General features: G+C 46.8%; 1 protein-coding gene across 3 annotated transcripts in view; it reads left to right on the forward strand.

The window, feature by feature from the left end:
- The window catches only part of ISOC2 (isochorismatase domain containing 2), a 116906-nt gene that overhangs the window by 88793 nt on the left and 12043 nt on the right, over positions 1–16070 (forward strand). For all 3 annotated transcript variants that reach the window (XM_086930415.1, XM_086930416.1, XM_086930417.1), the window contains exon 3: positions 8722–8934. In XM_086930415.1, coding sequence (XP_086786541.1) covers positions 8722–8934 — 213 coding nt within the window. The remainder of the gene's footprint in view (positions 1–8721; positions 8935–16070) is intronic.

Raw genomic sequence — 16070 nt, forward strand, 5'->3', positions numbered from 1 at the left:
AGAACAATGGATTTGACACAGATCTCTTGGCTGTGGGTGAATGTTTGATTAGTTCCACACTCCGTCCATCATCTGTGTGTCTTTTGCTTTCCCTCCCTAAGTGCTCCGGGTATGTCCAGACGTGGGTCCCAGGTTCACTGTGCCACTAGATTCAAGCTAGCCTTCGGGTGATACCTCGAAACGGGTCCCAGGACGCTTGTTTCCGGTCCAGGAAGGACATGGCCTGGCAGTTCGGCCTGGACTGTTCCCATAAGGCACACGGTCAAGACTGTTTTCCACATGGCTGGGTTGAAATTGGAGTGGCATGGTGAGCAAAGTCTGTGGATTTAACACCGATCTCTTGACTAGGGTCAAATGTTTGATTTGTTCTACATTCTGTCCATCATCTGTTTACCTTTTGCGTCCCATGTAGAATCCCATGATTTGAATCACTTCAAACATGAGCTGCTTACTGTTTCTCAGAAGAGTACAGCGCCGACTTGAATCAGATGGATATGTCAGACTCATGTGCGGGTCTCAGGCTTCATCTATGTTTTAACCTAATGCTTGGCAAAACCTCTAACCTCAACTGGTTGCAAGTGGATGGCAGGTTTTGTTCCCCCTCTTCCGTTTCACCCTCCCACCACCCCCGTTCGGTAGCAGCCGCTACTGATCTGCTACCTCAATGTTGGGTAATGTTGATACATTTAGCCCATATTGCAAACTGTGGGCGTTTACCAGCTTAGCTGCAAGTGTGGGATGCGTTAAAAAATAATTATTATTTAATTGCAACAGAATTTCTAACCAAATCGTTTTTGTACATGTATTAACCTGCTAAAAAGTATTCTTTTTTTCTGCTGAGTTGTTAACCCACAAACATACAGTTAGTTGTAGTTTTCGTCAGCTATTCGTTTATACGCTGTGACATCGTAAAGTGAAAGACCACTGGTCAGGGGATATAACAGCTGTGGCGCACAGATCACAGCGTAAAAGAACTGTGATATCACTGGTCATGAGGTAGAACAGCTGTGGTGCACAGATCATAGCGTGAAATAGCAGTGTTATCACTGGTCATGGGGTGAAACGGCTGTGGTGCACAGGTCATAGCATGAAAGAGCAGTGTTATCAGTGGTCATGGGGTATAACGGCTGTGGTGCACAGGTCATAGCATGAAAGAGCAGTGTTATCAGTGGTCATGGGGTATAACGGCTGTGGTGCACAGGTCATAGCATGAAAGAGCAGTGTTATCAGTGGTCATGGGGTATAACGGCTGTGGTGCACAGATCATAGCATGAAAGAGCAGTGTTATCACTGGTCATGGGGTGAAACGGCTGTGGTGCACAGGTCATAGCATGAAAGAGCAGTGTTATCACTGGTCATGGGGTGAAACGGCTGTGGTGCACAGATCATAGCATGAAAGAGCAGTGTTATCAGTGGTCATGGGGTATAACGGCTGTGGTGCACAGGTCATAGCATGAAAGAGCAGTGTTATCAGTGGTCATGGGGTATAACGGCTGTGGTGCACAGATCATAGCATGAAAGAGCAGTGTTATCACTGGTCATGGGGTGAAACGGCTGTGGTGCACAGGTCATAGCATGAAAGAGCAGTGTTATCAGTGGTCATGGGGTATAACGGCTGTGGTGCACAGATCATAGCATGAAAGAGCAGTGTTATCACTGGTCATGGGGTGAAACGGCTGTGGTGCACAGGTCATAGCATGAAAGAGCAGTGTTATCAGTGGTCATGGGGTATAACGGCTGTGGTGCACAGATCATAGCATGAAAGAGCAGTGTTATCAGTGGTCATGGGGTATAACGGCTGTGGTGCACAGATCATAGCATGAAAGAGCAGTGTTATCAGTGGTCATGGGGTATAACGGCTGTGGTGCACAGATCATAGCATGAAAGCGCAATGTTATCACTGGTCATTGTGTGAAACGGCTGTGGTGCACAGATCATAGCATGAAAGAGCAGTGTTATCAGTGGTCATGGGGTATAACGGCTGTGGTGCACAGATCATAGCATGAAAGAGCAGTGTTATCAGTGGTCATGGGGTATAACGGCTGTGGTACACAGATCATAGCATGAAAGAGCAATGTTATCACTGGTCATGGGGTGAAACGGCTGTGGTGCACAGATCATAGCATGAAAGAGCAGTGTTATCAGTGGTCATGGGGTATAACGGCTGTGGTGCACAGGTCACAGCATGAAAGAGCAGTGTTATCAGTGGTCATGGGGTATAACGGCTGTGGTGCACAGGTCATAGCATGAAAGAGCAGTGTTATCAGTGGTCATTGGGTGAAACGGCTGTGGTGCACAGATCATAGCATGAAAGAGCAGTGTTATCAGTGGTCATGGGGTATAACGGCTGTGGTGCACAGATCATAGCATGAAAGAGCAGTGTTATCAGTGGTCATGGGGTATAACGGCTGTGGTGCACAGATCATAGCATGAAAGAGCAGTGTTATCACTGGTCATGGGGTGAAACGGCTGTGGTGCACAGATCATAGCATGAAAGAGCAGTGTTATCAGTGGTCATGGGGTATAACGGCTGTGGTGCACAGATCATAGCATGAAAGCGCAATGTTATCACTGGTCATGGGGTGAAACGGCTGTGGTGCACAGATCATAGCATGAAAGAGCAGTGTTATCAGTGGTCATGGGGTATAACGGCTGTGGTGCACAGATCATAGCATGAAAGAGCAGTGTTATCAGAGGTCATGGGTATAACGGCTGTGGTGCACAGATCATAGCATGAAAGAGCAGTGTTATCAGTGGTCATGGGTATAACGGCTGTGGTGCACAGATCATAGCATGAAAGAGCAGTGTTATCAGTGGTCATGGGGTATAATGGCTGTGGTGCACAGATCATAGCATGAAAGAGCAGTGTTATCAGTGGTCATGGGTATAACAGCTGTGGTGCACAGAGCATAGCATGAAAGAGCAATGTTATCACTGGTCATGGGGTGAAACGGCTGTGGTGCACAGGTCATAGCATGAAAGAGCAGTGTTATCAGTGGTCATGGGGTATAACGGCTGTGGTGCACAGATCATAGCATGAAAGAGCAATGTTATCACTGGTCATGGGGTATAACGGCTGTGGTGCACAGATCATAGCATGAAAGAGCAGTGTTATCAGTGGTCATGGGGTATAACGGCTGTGGTGCACAGATCATAGCATGAAAGAGCAGTGTTATCACTGGTCATGGGGTGAAACGGCTGTGGTGCACAGATCATAGCATGAAAGAGCAGTGTTATCAGTGGTCATGGGGTATAACGGCTGTGGTGCACAGGTCATAGCATGAAAGAGCAGTGTTATCAGTGGTCATGGGGTGAAACGGCTGTGGTGCACAGATCATAGCATGAAAGAGCAGTGTTATCAGTGGTCATGGGGTATAACGGCTGTGGTGCACAGATCATAGCGTGAAAGAGCAGTGCTATCAATGGTCATGGAGTGAAACTGCTGTGGTGCACAGGTCATAGCATGAAAGAGCAATGTTATCACTGGTCATGGGGTGAAACGGCTGTGGTGCACAGATCATAGCATGAAAGAGCAGTGTTATCAGTGGTCATGGGGTATAACGGCTGTGGTGCACAGATCATAGCATGAAAGAGCAGTGTTATCAGTGGTCATGGGGTATAACGGCTGTGGTGCACAGGTCATAGCATGAAAGAGCAGTGTTATCAGTGGTCATGGGGTGAAACGGCTGTGGTGCACAGATCATAGCATGAAAGAGCAGTGTTATCAGTGGTCATGGGGTATAACGGCTGTGGTGCACAGATCATAGCATGAAAGAGCAGTGTTATCAGTGGTCATGGGGTATAACGGCTGTGGTGCACAGATCATAGCATGAAAAAGCAGTGTTATCAGTGGTCATGGGGTATAACAGCTGTGGTGCACAGATCATAGCATGAAAGAGCAGTGTTATAAGTGGTCATGGGGTATAACGGCTGTGGTGCACAGATCATAGCATGAAAGAGCAGTGTTATCAGTGGTCATGGGGTATAACGGCTGTGGTACACAGATCATAGCATGAAAGAGCAATGTTATCACTGGTCATGGGGTATAACGGCTGTGGTGCACAGATCATAGCATGAAAGAGCAGTGTTATCAGTGGTCATGGGGTATAACGGCTGTGGTGCACAGATCATAGCATGAAAGAGCAGTGCTATCACTGGTGATGGAGTGAAACTGCTGTGGTGCACAGATCATAGCATGAAAGAGCAGTGTTATCAGTGGTCATGGGGTATAACGGCTGTGGTGCACAGATCATAGCATGAAAGAGCAGTGTTATCAGTGGTCATGGGGTATAACGGCTGTGGTGCACAGATCATAGCATGAAAGAGCAGTGCTATCACTGGTGATGGAGTGAAACTGCTGTGGTGCACAGATCATAGCATGAAAGAGCAGTGTTATCAGTGGTCATGGTGTATAACGGCTGTGGTGCACAGATCATAGAGTGAAAGAGCTGTGATACCACTTTGCGGGGTGAAACGGCTGTGGTGCACAGATCATAGCATGAAAGAGCAGTGTTATCAGTGGTCATGGGGTATAACGGCTGTGGTGCACAGATCATAGCATGAAAGAGCAGTGTTATCACTGGTCATGGGGTGAAACGGCTGTGGTGCACAGGTCATAGCATGAAAGAGCAGTGTTATCAGTGGTCATGGGGTATAACGGCTGTGGTGCACAGATCATAGCATGAAAGAGCAGTGTTATCACTGGTCATGGGGTGAAATGGCTGTGGTGCACAGGTCATAGCATGAAAGAGCAGTGTTATCAGTGGTCATGGGGTATAACGGCTGTGGTGCACAGATCATAGCATGAAAGAGCAGTGTTATCAGTGGTCATGGGGTATAACGGCTGTGGTGCACAGATCATAGCATGAAAGAGCAGTGTTATCAGTGGTCATGGGGTGAAACGGCTGTGGTGCACAGGTCATAGCATGAAAGAGCAGTGTTATCAGTGGTCATGGGGTATAACGGCTGTGGTGCACAGATCATAGCATGAAAGAGCAGTGTTATCAGTGGTCATGGGGTATAACGGCTGTGGTGCACAGATCATAGCATGAAAGAGCAGTGTTATCAGTGGTCATGGGGTATAACGGCTGTGGTGCACAGATCATAGCATGAAAGCGCAATGTTATCACTGGTCATTGTGTGAAACGGCTGTGGTGCACAGATCATAGCATGAAAGAGCAGTGTTATCAGTGGTCATGGGGTATAACGGCTGTGGTGCACAGATCATAGCATGAAAGAGCAGTGTTATCAGTGGTCATGGGGTATAACGGCTGTGGTACACAGATCATAGCATGAAAGAGCAATGTTATCACTGGTCATGGGGTGAAACGGCTGTGGTGCACAGATCATAGCATGAAAGAGCAGTGTTATCAGTGGTCATGGGGTATAACGGCTGTGGTGCACAGGTCACAGCATGAAAGAGCAGTGTTATCAGTGGTCATGGGGTATAACGGCTGTGGTGCACAGGTCATAGCATGAAAGAGCAGTGTTATCAGTGGTCATTGGGTGAAACGGCTGTGGTGCACAGATCATAGCATGAAAGAGCAGTGTTATCAGTGGTCATGGGGTATAACGGCTGTGGTGCACAGATCATAGCATGAAAGAGCAGTGTTATCAGTGGTCATGGGGTATAACGGCTGTGGTGCACAGATCATAGCATGAAAGAGCAGTGTTATCACTGGTCATGGGGTGAAACGGCTGTGGTGCACAGATCATAGCATGAAAGAGCAGTGTTATCAGTGGTCATGGGGTATAACGGCTGTGGTGCACAGATCATAGCATGAAAGCGCAATGTTATCACTGGTCATGGGGTGAAACGGCTGTGGTGCACAGATCATAGCATGAAAGAGCAGTGTTATCAGTGGTCATGGGGTATAACGGCTGTGGTGCACAGATCATAGCATGAAAGAGCAGTGTTATCAGAGGTCATGGGTATAACGGCTGTGGTGCACAGATCATAGCATGAAAGAGCAGTGTTATCAGTGGTCATGGGTATAACGGCTGTGGTGCACAGATCATAGCATGAAAGAGCAGTGTTATCAGTGGTCATGGGGTATAATGGCTGTGGTGCACAGATCATAGCATGAAAGAGCAGTGTTATCAGTGGTCATGGGTATAACAGCTGTGGTGCACAGAGCATAGCATGAAAGAGCAATGTTATCACTGGTCATGGGGTGAAACGGCTGTGGTGCACAGGTCATAGCATGAAAGAGCAGTGTTATCAGTGGTCATGGGGTATAACGGCTGTGGTGCACAGATCATAGCATGAAAGAGCAATGTTATCACTGGTCATGGGGTATAACGGCTGTGGTGCACAGATCATAGCATGAAAGAGCAGTGTTATCAGTGGTCATGGGGTATAACGGCTGTGGTGCACAGATCATAGCATGAAAGAGCAGTGTTATCACTGGTCATGGGGTGAAACGGCTGTGGTGCACAGATCATAGCATGAAAGAGCAGTGTTATCAGTGGTCATGGGGTATAACGGCTGTGGTGCACAGGTCATAGCATGAAAGAGCAGTGTTATCAGTGGTCATGGGGTGAAACGGCTGTGGTGCACAGATCATAGCATGAAAGAGCAGTGTTATCAGTGGTCATGGGGTATAACGGCTGTGGTGCACAGATCATAGCGTGAAAGAGCAGTGCTATCAATGGTCATGGAGTGAAACTGCTGTGGTGCACAGGTCATAGCATGAAAGAGCAATGTTATCACTGGTCATGGGGTGAAACGGCTGTGGTGCACAGATCATAGCATGAAAGAGCAGTGTTATCAGTGGTCATGGGGTATAACGGCTGTGGTGCACAGATCATAGCATGAAAGAGCAGTGTTATCAGTGGTCATGGGGTATAACGGCTGTGGTGCACAGGTCATAGCATGAAAGAGCAGTGTTATCAGTGGTCATGGGGTGAAACGGCTGTGGTGCACAGATCATAGCATGAAAGAGCAGTGTTATCAGTGGTCATGGGGTATAACGGCTGTGGTGCACAGATCATAGCATGAAAGAGCAGTGTTATCAGTGGTCATGGGGTATAACGGCTGTGGTGCACAGATCATAGCATGAAAAAGCAGTGTTATCAGTGGTCATGGGGTATAACAGCTGTGGTGCACAGATCATAGCATGAAAGAGCAGTGTTATAAGTGGTCATGGGGTATAACGGCTGTGGTGCACAGATCATAGCATGAAAGAGCAGTGTTATCAGTGGTCATGGGGTATAACGGCTGTGGTACACAGATCATAGCATGAAAGAGCAATGTTATCACTGGTCATGGGGTATAACGGCTGTGGTGCACAGATCATAGCATGAAAGAGCAGTGTTATCAGTGGTCATGGGGTATAACGGCTGTGGTGCACAGATCATAGCATGAAAGAGCAGTGCTATCACTGGTGATGGAGTGAAACTGCTGTGGTGCACAGATCATAGCATGAAAGAGCAGTGTTATCAGTGGTCATGGGGTATAACGGCTGTGGTGCACAGATCATAGCATGAAAGAGCAGTGTTATCAGTGGTCATGGGGTATAACGGCTGTGGTGCACAGATCATAGCATGAAAGAGCAGTGCTATCACTGGTGATGGAGTGAAACTGCTGTGGTGCACAGATCATAGCATGAAAGAGCAGTGTTATCAGTGGTCATGGTGTATAACGGCTGTGGTGCACAGATCATAGAGTGAAAGAGCTGTGATACCACTTTGCGGGGTGAAACGGCTGTGGTGCACAGATCATAGCGTTAAAGAGCCATGGCATCACTAGTCATGGCGTTACACGGCTGTGGTGCACAGATTAAAGAGTGAAAGAGCTGTGATATCACTGGTCATGGGGTGATCCAGCCGTGGTGCACCTATTGTAAAAAGTGTTCTGACATCATCGATCATAGGGTGAAACAGCTGGGGTGCATGTAATGTAGAGGGAAAGAGCTGTGACATCCCAGGTTATGGGATGAAATTGCTGTCGAATGCAGAATTCACAGGGAAAGCTCTGGCACCACTTTTCATGGGGTGAAACATCTCTGGTGCACAGACCAAGGAGTGAAAGACGTGACATCATTTATAGTGAAGGGTAACAGCTATTGTGCTGAGTCATACAGTAAAAGTCTGACATCACTAGTCATGGAGTGCAACCCCTATGCTTTGTAGATCATAAAGTGAAAGAATGTTGTTACTGGTCATTGGGTGAAACAACTACGTTCTAGGACCGTAAAGTAAGAGACTGTCATCGTTAGCTGTGGAGCGGAGGAGCTGCAGGGCACGGATCATAGAATGAAAGAGCTGTGGCACCACCAGCCGTGGGGTGAAACGGCCATGGTGGAGATATTTAGTGTAAAAACGGACATCACTTGTGTTGGTCACAGATCACTGCAGGAAAGAGCAATAACATTGGTCATCGTGGGGGGAAATAGCTGACCTGTCACTGGTCCTGCAACGATGCGCTGTGGTGCACAGATTGTGGAGTGAAACCGCTGTGATGTTTCTGGTCATAGAGGTACTGTAGTGCACTGGTGATGGATTGAAACCACTGGCAAGGACAGTGAGATCACTGGTCATGAAGTGCTCTCACTCCAATGTTACGATTGCTGCAGTCGTGTAACAGCATGGCTACCAATATAGAACTGGTCACCAGAGCAAACCTGACTTTCTTTTGTTCAGTTCAGACCTGATCCCTTTTTTCTATCACTTCTTATAACCACTCCGCACCTCCATCAATTTGTCTTTTTTACCTTCCAGGCAGCCAAAGTACTGGACATACCAGTGATTGTGACAGAGCAATATCCAAAAGGCTTGGGACCCACTGTGCCAGAGCTCGGCGCCGACGGCTTGAAGAAGTACTCCAAGACATGCTTCAGTATGCTGGTACCCGAAGTGGAAGAGGCGCTGGGTGCCATCCCTGATCTGCGCTCGGTCATCATGTGCGGCATAGAGGCACAAGCCTGCATCATGGTACGTCAAGACGTTCAAGATTGTGTATGGAGACTACATATCTATTTAAATCTAGGGGAAGCACCTTGAGTTACAAGTCCTTCATGTCTGCATATGATTTTGGAATGATTCTTTCTGATAGAGACTTCTAGCCTCTGGTTCCCCACTTTTTGTATATTCCTCCTAAGTCAGACTGGACTGGAAACTTTTCAGCATACCCTCTGAGCACAGGTAGGTGATGCCGTGTATGTCCACACATTTTTGCTCTGGAAATGACGAGTGGAGGCTATATAGGTACAATTTCCACACAATGACGTCAGTTCCTTTCTTTTCGTGCCACCAGACGTGGTCTTTGAGACTCCAATTACCTCAAACGTTGACACCGTGTGCAAGGGAAATGCCACCTTACAAAAGAACAGGTTTTAAACCTTGTAGGACTGTTGCAAGCAATCTGGGTCAAACCCTCATCAGGTTTGCCTTGAGTCAAGTTACGACTCTAAGGCCTGCAGTGATTGCATGTCGATGAACCTAAAGACCATACGAGAGTGTGAGGCGAAACTCTCAATCGCCAAGCACCAGAAGACTCCACAACAGGACTGCTCCAAGTCGAAAGTTGCCATCTTGTTCCCATTCCAAATCCAGAAGTTGCAGAAGTTGTTCCAGAGGTCGGTCTTCATTTCAGTCAAAGTGGTAAGTTAAGTCGAACAATAATCACAAGAAATCTTAGCGGACTCTGCCCCTTCCCGCCACTTTCACTCTCCTGAGATGGCACAGGTGGTGCAATATTCTCTTTCCGCTCCGGTCGATCGACGTCGGAACCTAGCCCCAATTTGTTCCGGCACAACCCGAGTTTCCGGGGCCATGTGCCACTCCATAACAGATTAAAAAGTTCCACAAGGCCAGCCAAGCTCTGTCTGTTTGGATGCTTGCCAACCCCCTTTGGTGTGCATTTGGGCCCCATGGGCGAGAGGCTCTCCGTTTGAAAAGCCACCTGTGGGTTGCTCTAGGCAATCCACCAGTGGTATTCAGAGCCCACCATGGGACTGCCTCATGCTTTAGTTCCAACTCACAAGGGGAAACCCATACTCTGCATTCCCTGTTTGACACAGATATGGTTACAAGGCTGTGCCTGGCAAATGTTTTGGCACCGCTTCCTGTACCTGACCCTTCGCAAAGGAGAACACATACTCTGCACTCCCTGTTTGAAAAGGATTTGAACAGTCATTAGGATGTGTGTAATGAGATTGGTCAGCCATACCACGAAAATAATTGGTATGATGCGTTACAAGTGGCTAGTGGCCTTGATACCTCCCCTAAGTTGGGATTCCTTTTTTGCAACCCCTGTTCCTGACTCGGAGGAGACCCATGATAATGAAAAGGGCAGCCAAAGTCCTTGACCTTCAGCTGCCCACCTTGTTTATACAGTGTTTGTACAGAAGTCCTTCAGCTGTGACAAACGTCCCCTGAGCCCCTATTACCTTTTAACATGGCCCTTACCTATATCTGGTTTGGGACATGGGCTAAACCTTGCTCTGGCCCCTAGGTCAACTGCTAGATTGCATGATGCCATGGCCCTGCCCCAGACAACCCTGCATTTTTATCTCAGCACCCTTCCCCTGAAAGCTTAGTAGTGTAGGCTTCTGCAAGCAAGACTAACCCCAGGCATTAAACACATAAAATGTGATGGCACACATGTAATAGTTTTGGGTAGCATCCCTAACCATCATTCTTTTGCTCACCATGCCACCTCAGGTTGGACCCAGCCATATGCAAATCAGCTTTGACACTGCTCCTCTTGGAGACAGTCCAGCTCGAACTGCGAGGCCAGGCCAGGTCTACACCAAACCGTAACCCAAGCAACCTAGAACTCTTATAGCTTTGTTGTAGTGGCACACGGGACCCACGTCTGGGTGTACCATCCCATTTTGGGAGACACCAAAGTATACAAAAAGTAATGGGTGGATTGCTTGCATTTTATCTAACTCCTGGTAGTCGTCTGAGGTAGCATCCCAATCCATCATTCTTTTGCTCATCATGCTGCCTCAGTTTTTACCCAGCCATCTGCAAATCAGCTGTGACTCTGCTCCTTGTGGGAATAGTTCAGCCCGAACTGCCCAGTCTGTTAACCCCCAGCAGCCCCACCTGACACACCCTTTTAGTGTGCCCTTAGCTGTGCACAGCCATCCAGTGGGATAAAGGCTCCAATCATACTTGCTGGTTTGGCAGGCCATAACATTGTACAGATAGCTTCCATAAATTGTTAGGCAAGGGTATGCCCTATCTGTAATTCTCTAGCTGCTACAGTTTCACCCCCTAGCCCCATGAGAAACGGAGGGCATCTGTCCATTTTGCTGCAAGAAGTGAAAGCCCTTTTGGTCAAAAGGGCTATCCAGAGGGTGCCCATGCCAGACGCAAGACATGGTTGTTATTTCTGCTACTTTCCAGTGCCCAAGATGGATGGAGGCCTTTGTCCTATTTTAGATCTGCACCCTCTCAATGTCTTTCTCCACAATAATGTTGCTTTAATGTTCACACTGGCCCAGGTCTTCTCTTCCCTTGACCCTGAGATTGTATGGTGGCATTGGACCTGCATGATACCTATTTCCATATACCCATCCTGTAGGACCAATGGTCTTACCTGGGTTTCTTGGTGGGACAGGAGCATTTTTAGTTTGCTGTGCTCCCATTTGGTCTCACCATTGCCCCTAGGGTATTCATAAAAGTGATGGCGGTAGTGGCAGCACTCCTTTGGAGGTCTGGGTTGCCAGTCTTCCCCTCCTCGATGAGAGGCTGCTGAAGGCTGGTTCACCTCCAGTCTATGGTGAACCTCCTATCATCTTTGGGGTTCACTATCAACATGCCAAAGTTATGCTTTACTCCTCCTCAGATGCTCTCCTTCATCAGAACCATTTTCAGAATGATTCAGCTCTGTGCTTTCCCCTCAGGAAAGAGAGTTCAGGACATTCAAGCTATGATACTGAACTTTCAACCTTGGTCCTGGATTTTGGTTAAGTCCGCTCTGATTGTTCTTGGATTATGGCCTCCTGCACCCTGCTGGCCAAACACACTAGGTGGTACATGCAGACTCGGCAATTGGATCTGGAGTCTCATTGGGCCCAACATCAAGAAGGCACCTCTAACCGCGTTCAGATTTCGGATGAATCTGCAAATGATCTACAATGGTGGTTATTAGACCACAATTAGGTCAGCGGCAGAACACTCTCTCCTCTTCCCACAGAGACCTGAAAGTGGTGACTGATGCATTACTTCTAGGTTGGGATAGTAATCTGGGAGAGGTGGAGATCAGAGGCCTCTGGTTTCCACAGAGTCCCAGCTCCATATTACCATCTGGCAGCTAAGGAACATCCATTGGTGTTGAAAGCATTCCTTCCTTCCATCAAGGGGGACTGGTACAGGTGCACATGAACAACTCCACTATCATATGGCACTACAACAAACAATGCAGGGTGGGGGTCGCAGACTTGGTGCCTGGAGGCTCTGAGCCTCTAGAAATTGCTGGACCACCAGGGAATATTCGTGGTAGTGAATGACCTGGCAGAATCATTGAATGCCAAAGTGGACAAGCTCAGCAGTTGGCACCTTGTGGATCAAGAGCTGCAGTTGCACCAGCAGGTGGCACAAGGTCTCTTCTGTGAATGGGAGAACCATGGCTCGATCTGTTTGTCACAGCCGAGAACATGCAATGTCAGCACTTCTGTGCGTAGGAGTTTCCAAAGCAACTCTTGCTCAGAGATGCATTCAGTCTTGAGTTGAATTGAGACAACTGTATGCCGCCTGTCTGTCGATACCACTCCTGCCCTGAGTCCTCAAGAAGATCAGGACCAACAGAGACCAAGTCATCCTAGTAGCCCCAGATTGGGCATGGAGACTATGGTATCCCAAACTCCTGGGACAAATTTGTGGTTTGGTGCAGTTCCCGGGCAGATAGGCACCTCCAGGCACAGTTATCGGACATTTAGTTTTTTGCTTTGTCCCTAGCTGGGCAATGCCTTGCTCTGGGCACAGTTAAAGGGTACCTTTTGGCTAATTCGGCCTAACTGCGGTTGCCAGATTAGCCCTTATTGTTTAAGTCTCCAGTTTAATTAACATTTTGAAAGGTTTATGGGGAAGAGGTGTGGCGCAGTGGCCAGGGTGCCTTGACTCCGGACCACGGGGGTTCACGGTTCGATCACCGGCGAAAGTCTAGCCCAGCACCATGTGACTCTGGGCAATAGCTTGCTTAATCTTCCCAACTGCCCCTAGCCCGGGGACACCTCTCTCCGGAGGTAGCTGTGCAGTTTACAAATGCTGGTATATTCCTCACCGATCCTCCCCGTTCTGTGATTGGACTCGATTCATTAATAAGATCTCAAGACTAGGATTCTGCACACTGGCCACACCAATTTGCTATTAGGTCTCTGCATCTGGGGGTGCAAACAGCCTTGAAAGCAACTAGCGTGAGTGCACAGAATTTGCACCCTTATGGGGCAAAACTGAGTTAGTGCAGAGTCGCATGCCACTATCTTCTGGCAAGTAGAGGTACTGCTGAAAAGTTTGCAGACCAGTCTGAGACCTGGGGAATATTCAAATGGTGAGAAATCTACTGCTTGATAGAGTCTGTACCAGAAAGTAGTTTGTCTGCACTCCATCAGTTCCTCGACAGGACTTTGAAGGAGTTTCTTAGAGAACCCAAGATTGCCAGTGAGCTGGCATATGCACTGGTTACTGCAACAATCAAACACCCACGTCTCATTCGGTTTATACTGTAGTGTAGTTCCTATATTCCCAAAAGGCGCTGCGCATTGGAAAAATATATACTAATGATGTGACGTAGGACGTATGTCTACTAGGTCGCTATCGAATATATTAGACTTAATTGTGAGTGCCAGCTAGCTCAGAGGTCACTAGAACCTTTCTCAAATTCACAAGAAGGGATTTAGTTTCTGACAACCGCATAAACAACGTTGTTTCCCCAAGATAAAAATATCTTCAGAGTCGTGGAAACAATAGATAGATATTTTACTCAGTCATTCGTGCATGCTTTGTTTCACCAGAGGTGCAGAGAACTAGAAAGACGGGCGTTTTCAATAAAAGTATTTATTGAACAGTCTTCTTTCTCATGCAGAAGAAATGAACTGCTACAATCGTAAGACTTGTTGCAAAGACAAAGTATAATGCGTACAGTAAGAAGAGTAGGATAAAATAATACTGTAAAAGCATTGTATGGTTCCTAGACCATAGATAAATACATACATAAATAACAAAGGCTAAAATGTACTCAACTGGTGCTTCTAAAATACGCCTACCCCGATGTACCTAACCTAAGGCTAGTACGAGGGAAGAAGTAAGTGTGGTGTAGCATAAGTTTAGTATTATTTTTGCCAAGAATCTAACCAAGATCTCTCTCAGGGTCTAATCAGCTCCGTACCTTGGTTTTAGAATGAAGGAGGTCAGTCTCAGGACTCGATTTCCCAACAACCCGCAAGGGTAACTTGGAAACACTGGAGCTGGATTTCTCGGCAAGAGAAAAGACAGCGTCTCTCTCAGTGCGTCTGCTGGAGGGTCGGCTACCTTCGGCGCTTGCTGTAGCAGGATGCGTCAGGCAAGTAGATAGTCGAACTGCTCCAAACCACCGTGTGTTTGCTAAGGCAAGTGTGGGCATATTGATACCTTGACGGTGCCAAGATTGACGTAAAGGTGGACATAATAAAGTCATCAAAGAGTCTCAGTTCTTTGAAAACTCCATTAGTTCTTGGATAAATCAATATTCAAGCAAGGGGAAGTCCCTAGCTGCTGAAGCCGAGTTTTCCAGAGAAATCGTTGTGGATTTTCAGAACTAGTGGAAGTAGCCATGCCATATTTGGACTGCATGAGCTATGTCTAATTATGGTTATGGTTTCTATGCCTCTATATGGATATGGTGATTTATACCGATATAAGGACATGAATCGGAAAATTGCACTAGGGTCCTAAAATGTTGTACAACACCCACTCCACTTTATTATGTTCGATATTACTAAATCTAAGCATTAAAACATATCTAAAACATGTGTTTACAATCCCACCCAAAAATACATAGAAATGCATTTTAAATGGTTGCACACGAAAATGAGCATTAATACTGAACACATTTCAAAAGCAATGATTTCATTTCAATCATGTAGCATGTTGTTAGTATTGCTAACTAAATGAATATTAAAATTACATATATGAAATGGCTCTAATATACAAAAAAAAGGTCGGAACCATCCCATAGCAGAATATATGAACTGTTTTGGTTTCTTGATAAAGTCAATATTGTTTCTAGGAAATGTTGAAAAAATTCTTGTTCTCTAAGAATAGTTCTACTTTAAGCAGATTTCTTTGTGCCAAAGTTCATTTTTGGAAAAAAGTCAAATCAATCGTAGAAAAATAGAGTTCCAAAGCTAGAAGTGTTTGTTTCGAAAAAACAAAGGTCGAATTTAAAGCTGATAGATTGCTGTGTGCTAACTTTAAAAGTTATTCTCGGTGTCAGGAGTAAACATTAAATCGTCAAGGCTGGCAAAGAAATTGTCTACCACAGTAGATGAAAGTTGAACCACTTCATTAAGTAGATCAATGGTACACAGATGAGAAGCATCGCCGTCAGCGCCAGTCGCATTAGCAATGTTCGCAGTAGATGGTACCTGTGTACCTGTTGGTCCACGTATCTCACCCTCAGCTGGAATTGTCGCTGAGACCTCAATGAATGCCGTCATCAGGATTGGTAGCCTTTGGGGGAACACAATGCATGAGCCGTTACCGGACCCAGCAAAGGGCCAACATCCGTTGGCAGTGCTGATGGAAGTGTTAGACAGATATCCAACACGCATTCCTCTCCACAAAGCAGGCATCGCAGAACAGGTAAGATGCAATCTTTCTAGATTGGTCTGAATGGCAGGAACCACGTGTTATTCAGATCTCTCAAACGAGCCAAGCCAAGAATCTGTATTATGCGTTCACAATACTGCATTGCCAGAAGAGCGTTCTCCATGGTAATCTGGGTATCGCTGGTGACTGGACTTGCCAGAACGGAGCAGGAGGAATAAAAATAGTATCCCTGGTACGAGTCCCAAGACGAGAGGCAGGCCGCCGAACACAGAGTGCACGAAGTTAGGAAAAATGCCTAGGACTGCTTC

The sequence above is a fragment of the Lissotriton vulgaris genome, chromosome 7 (assembly GCF_964263255.1).
Source record: "Lissotriton vulgaris chromosome 7, aLisVul1.2, whole genome shotgun sequence".
In the NCBI taxonomy this organism is placed as follows: Eukaryota; Metazoa; Chordata; class Amphibia; order Caudata; family Salamandridae; genus Lissotriton; species Lissotriton vulgaris.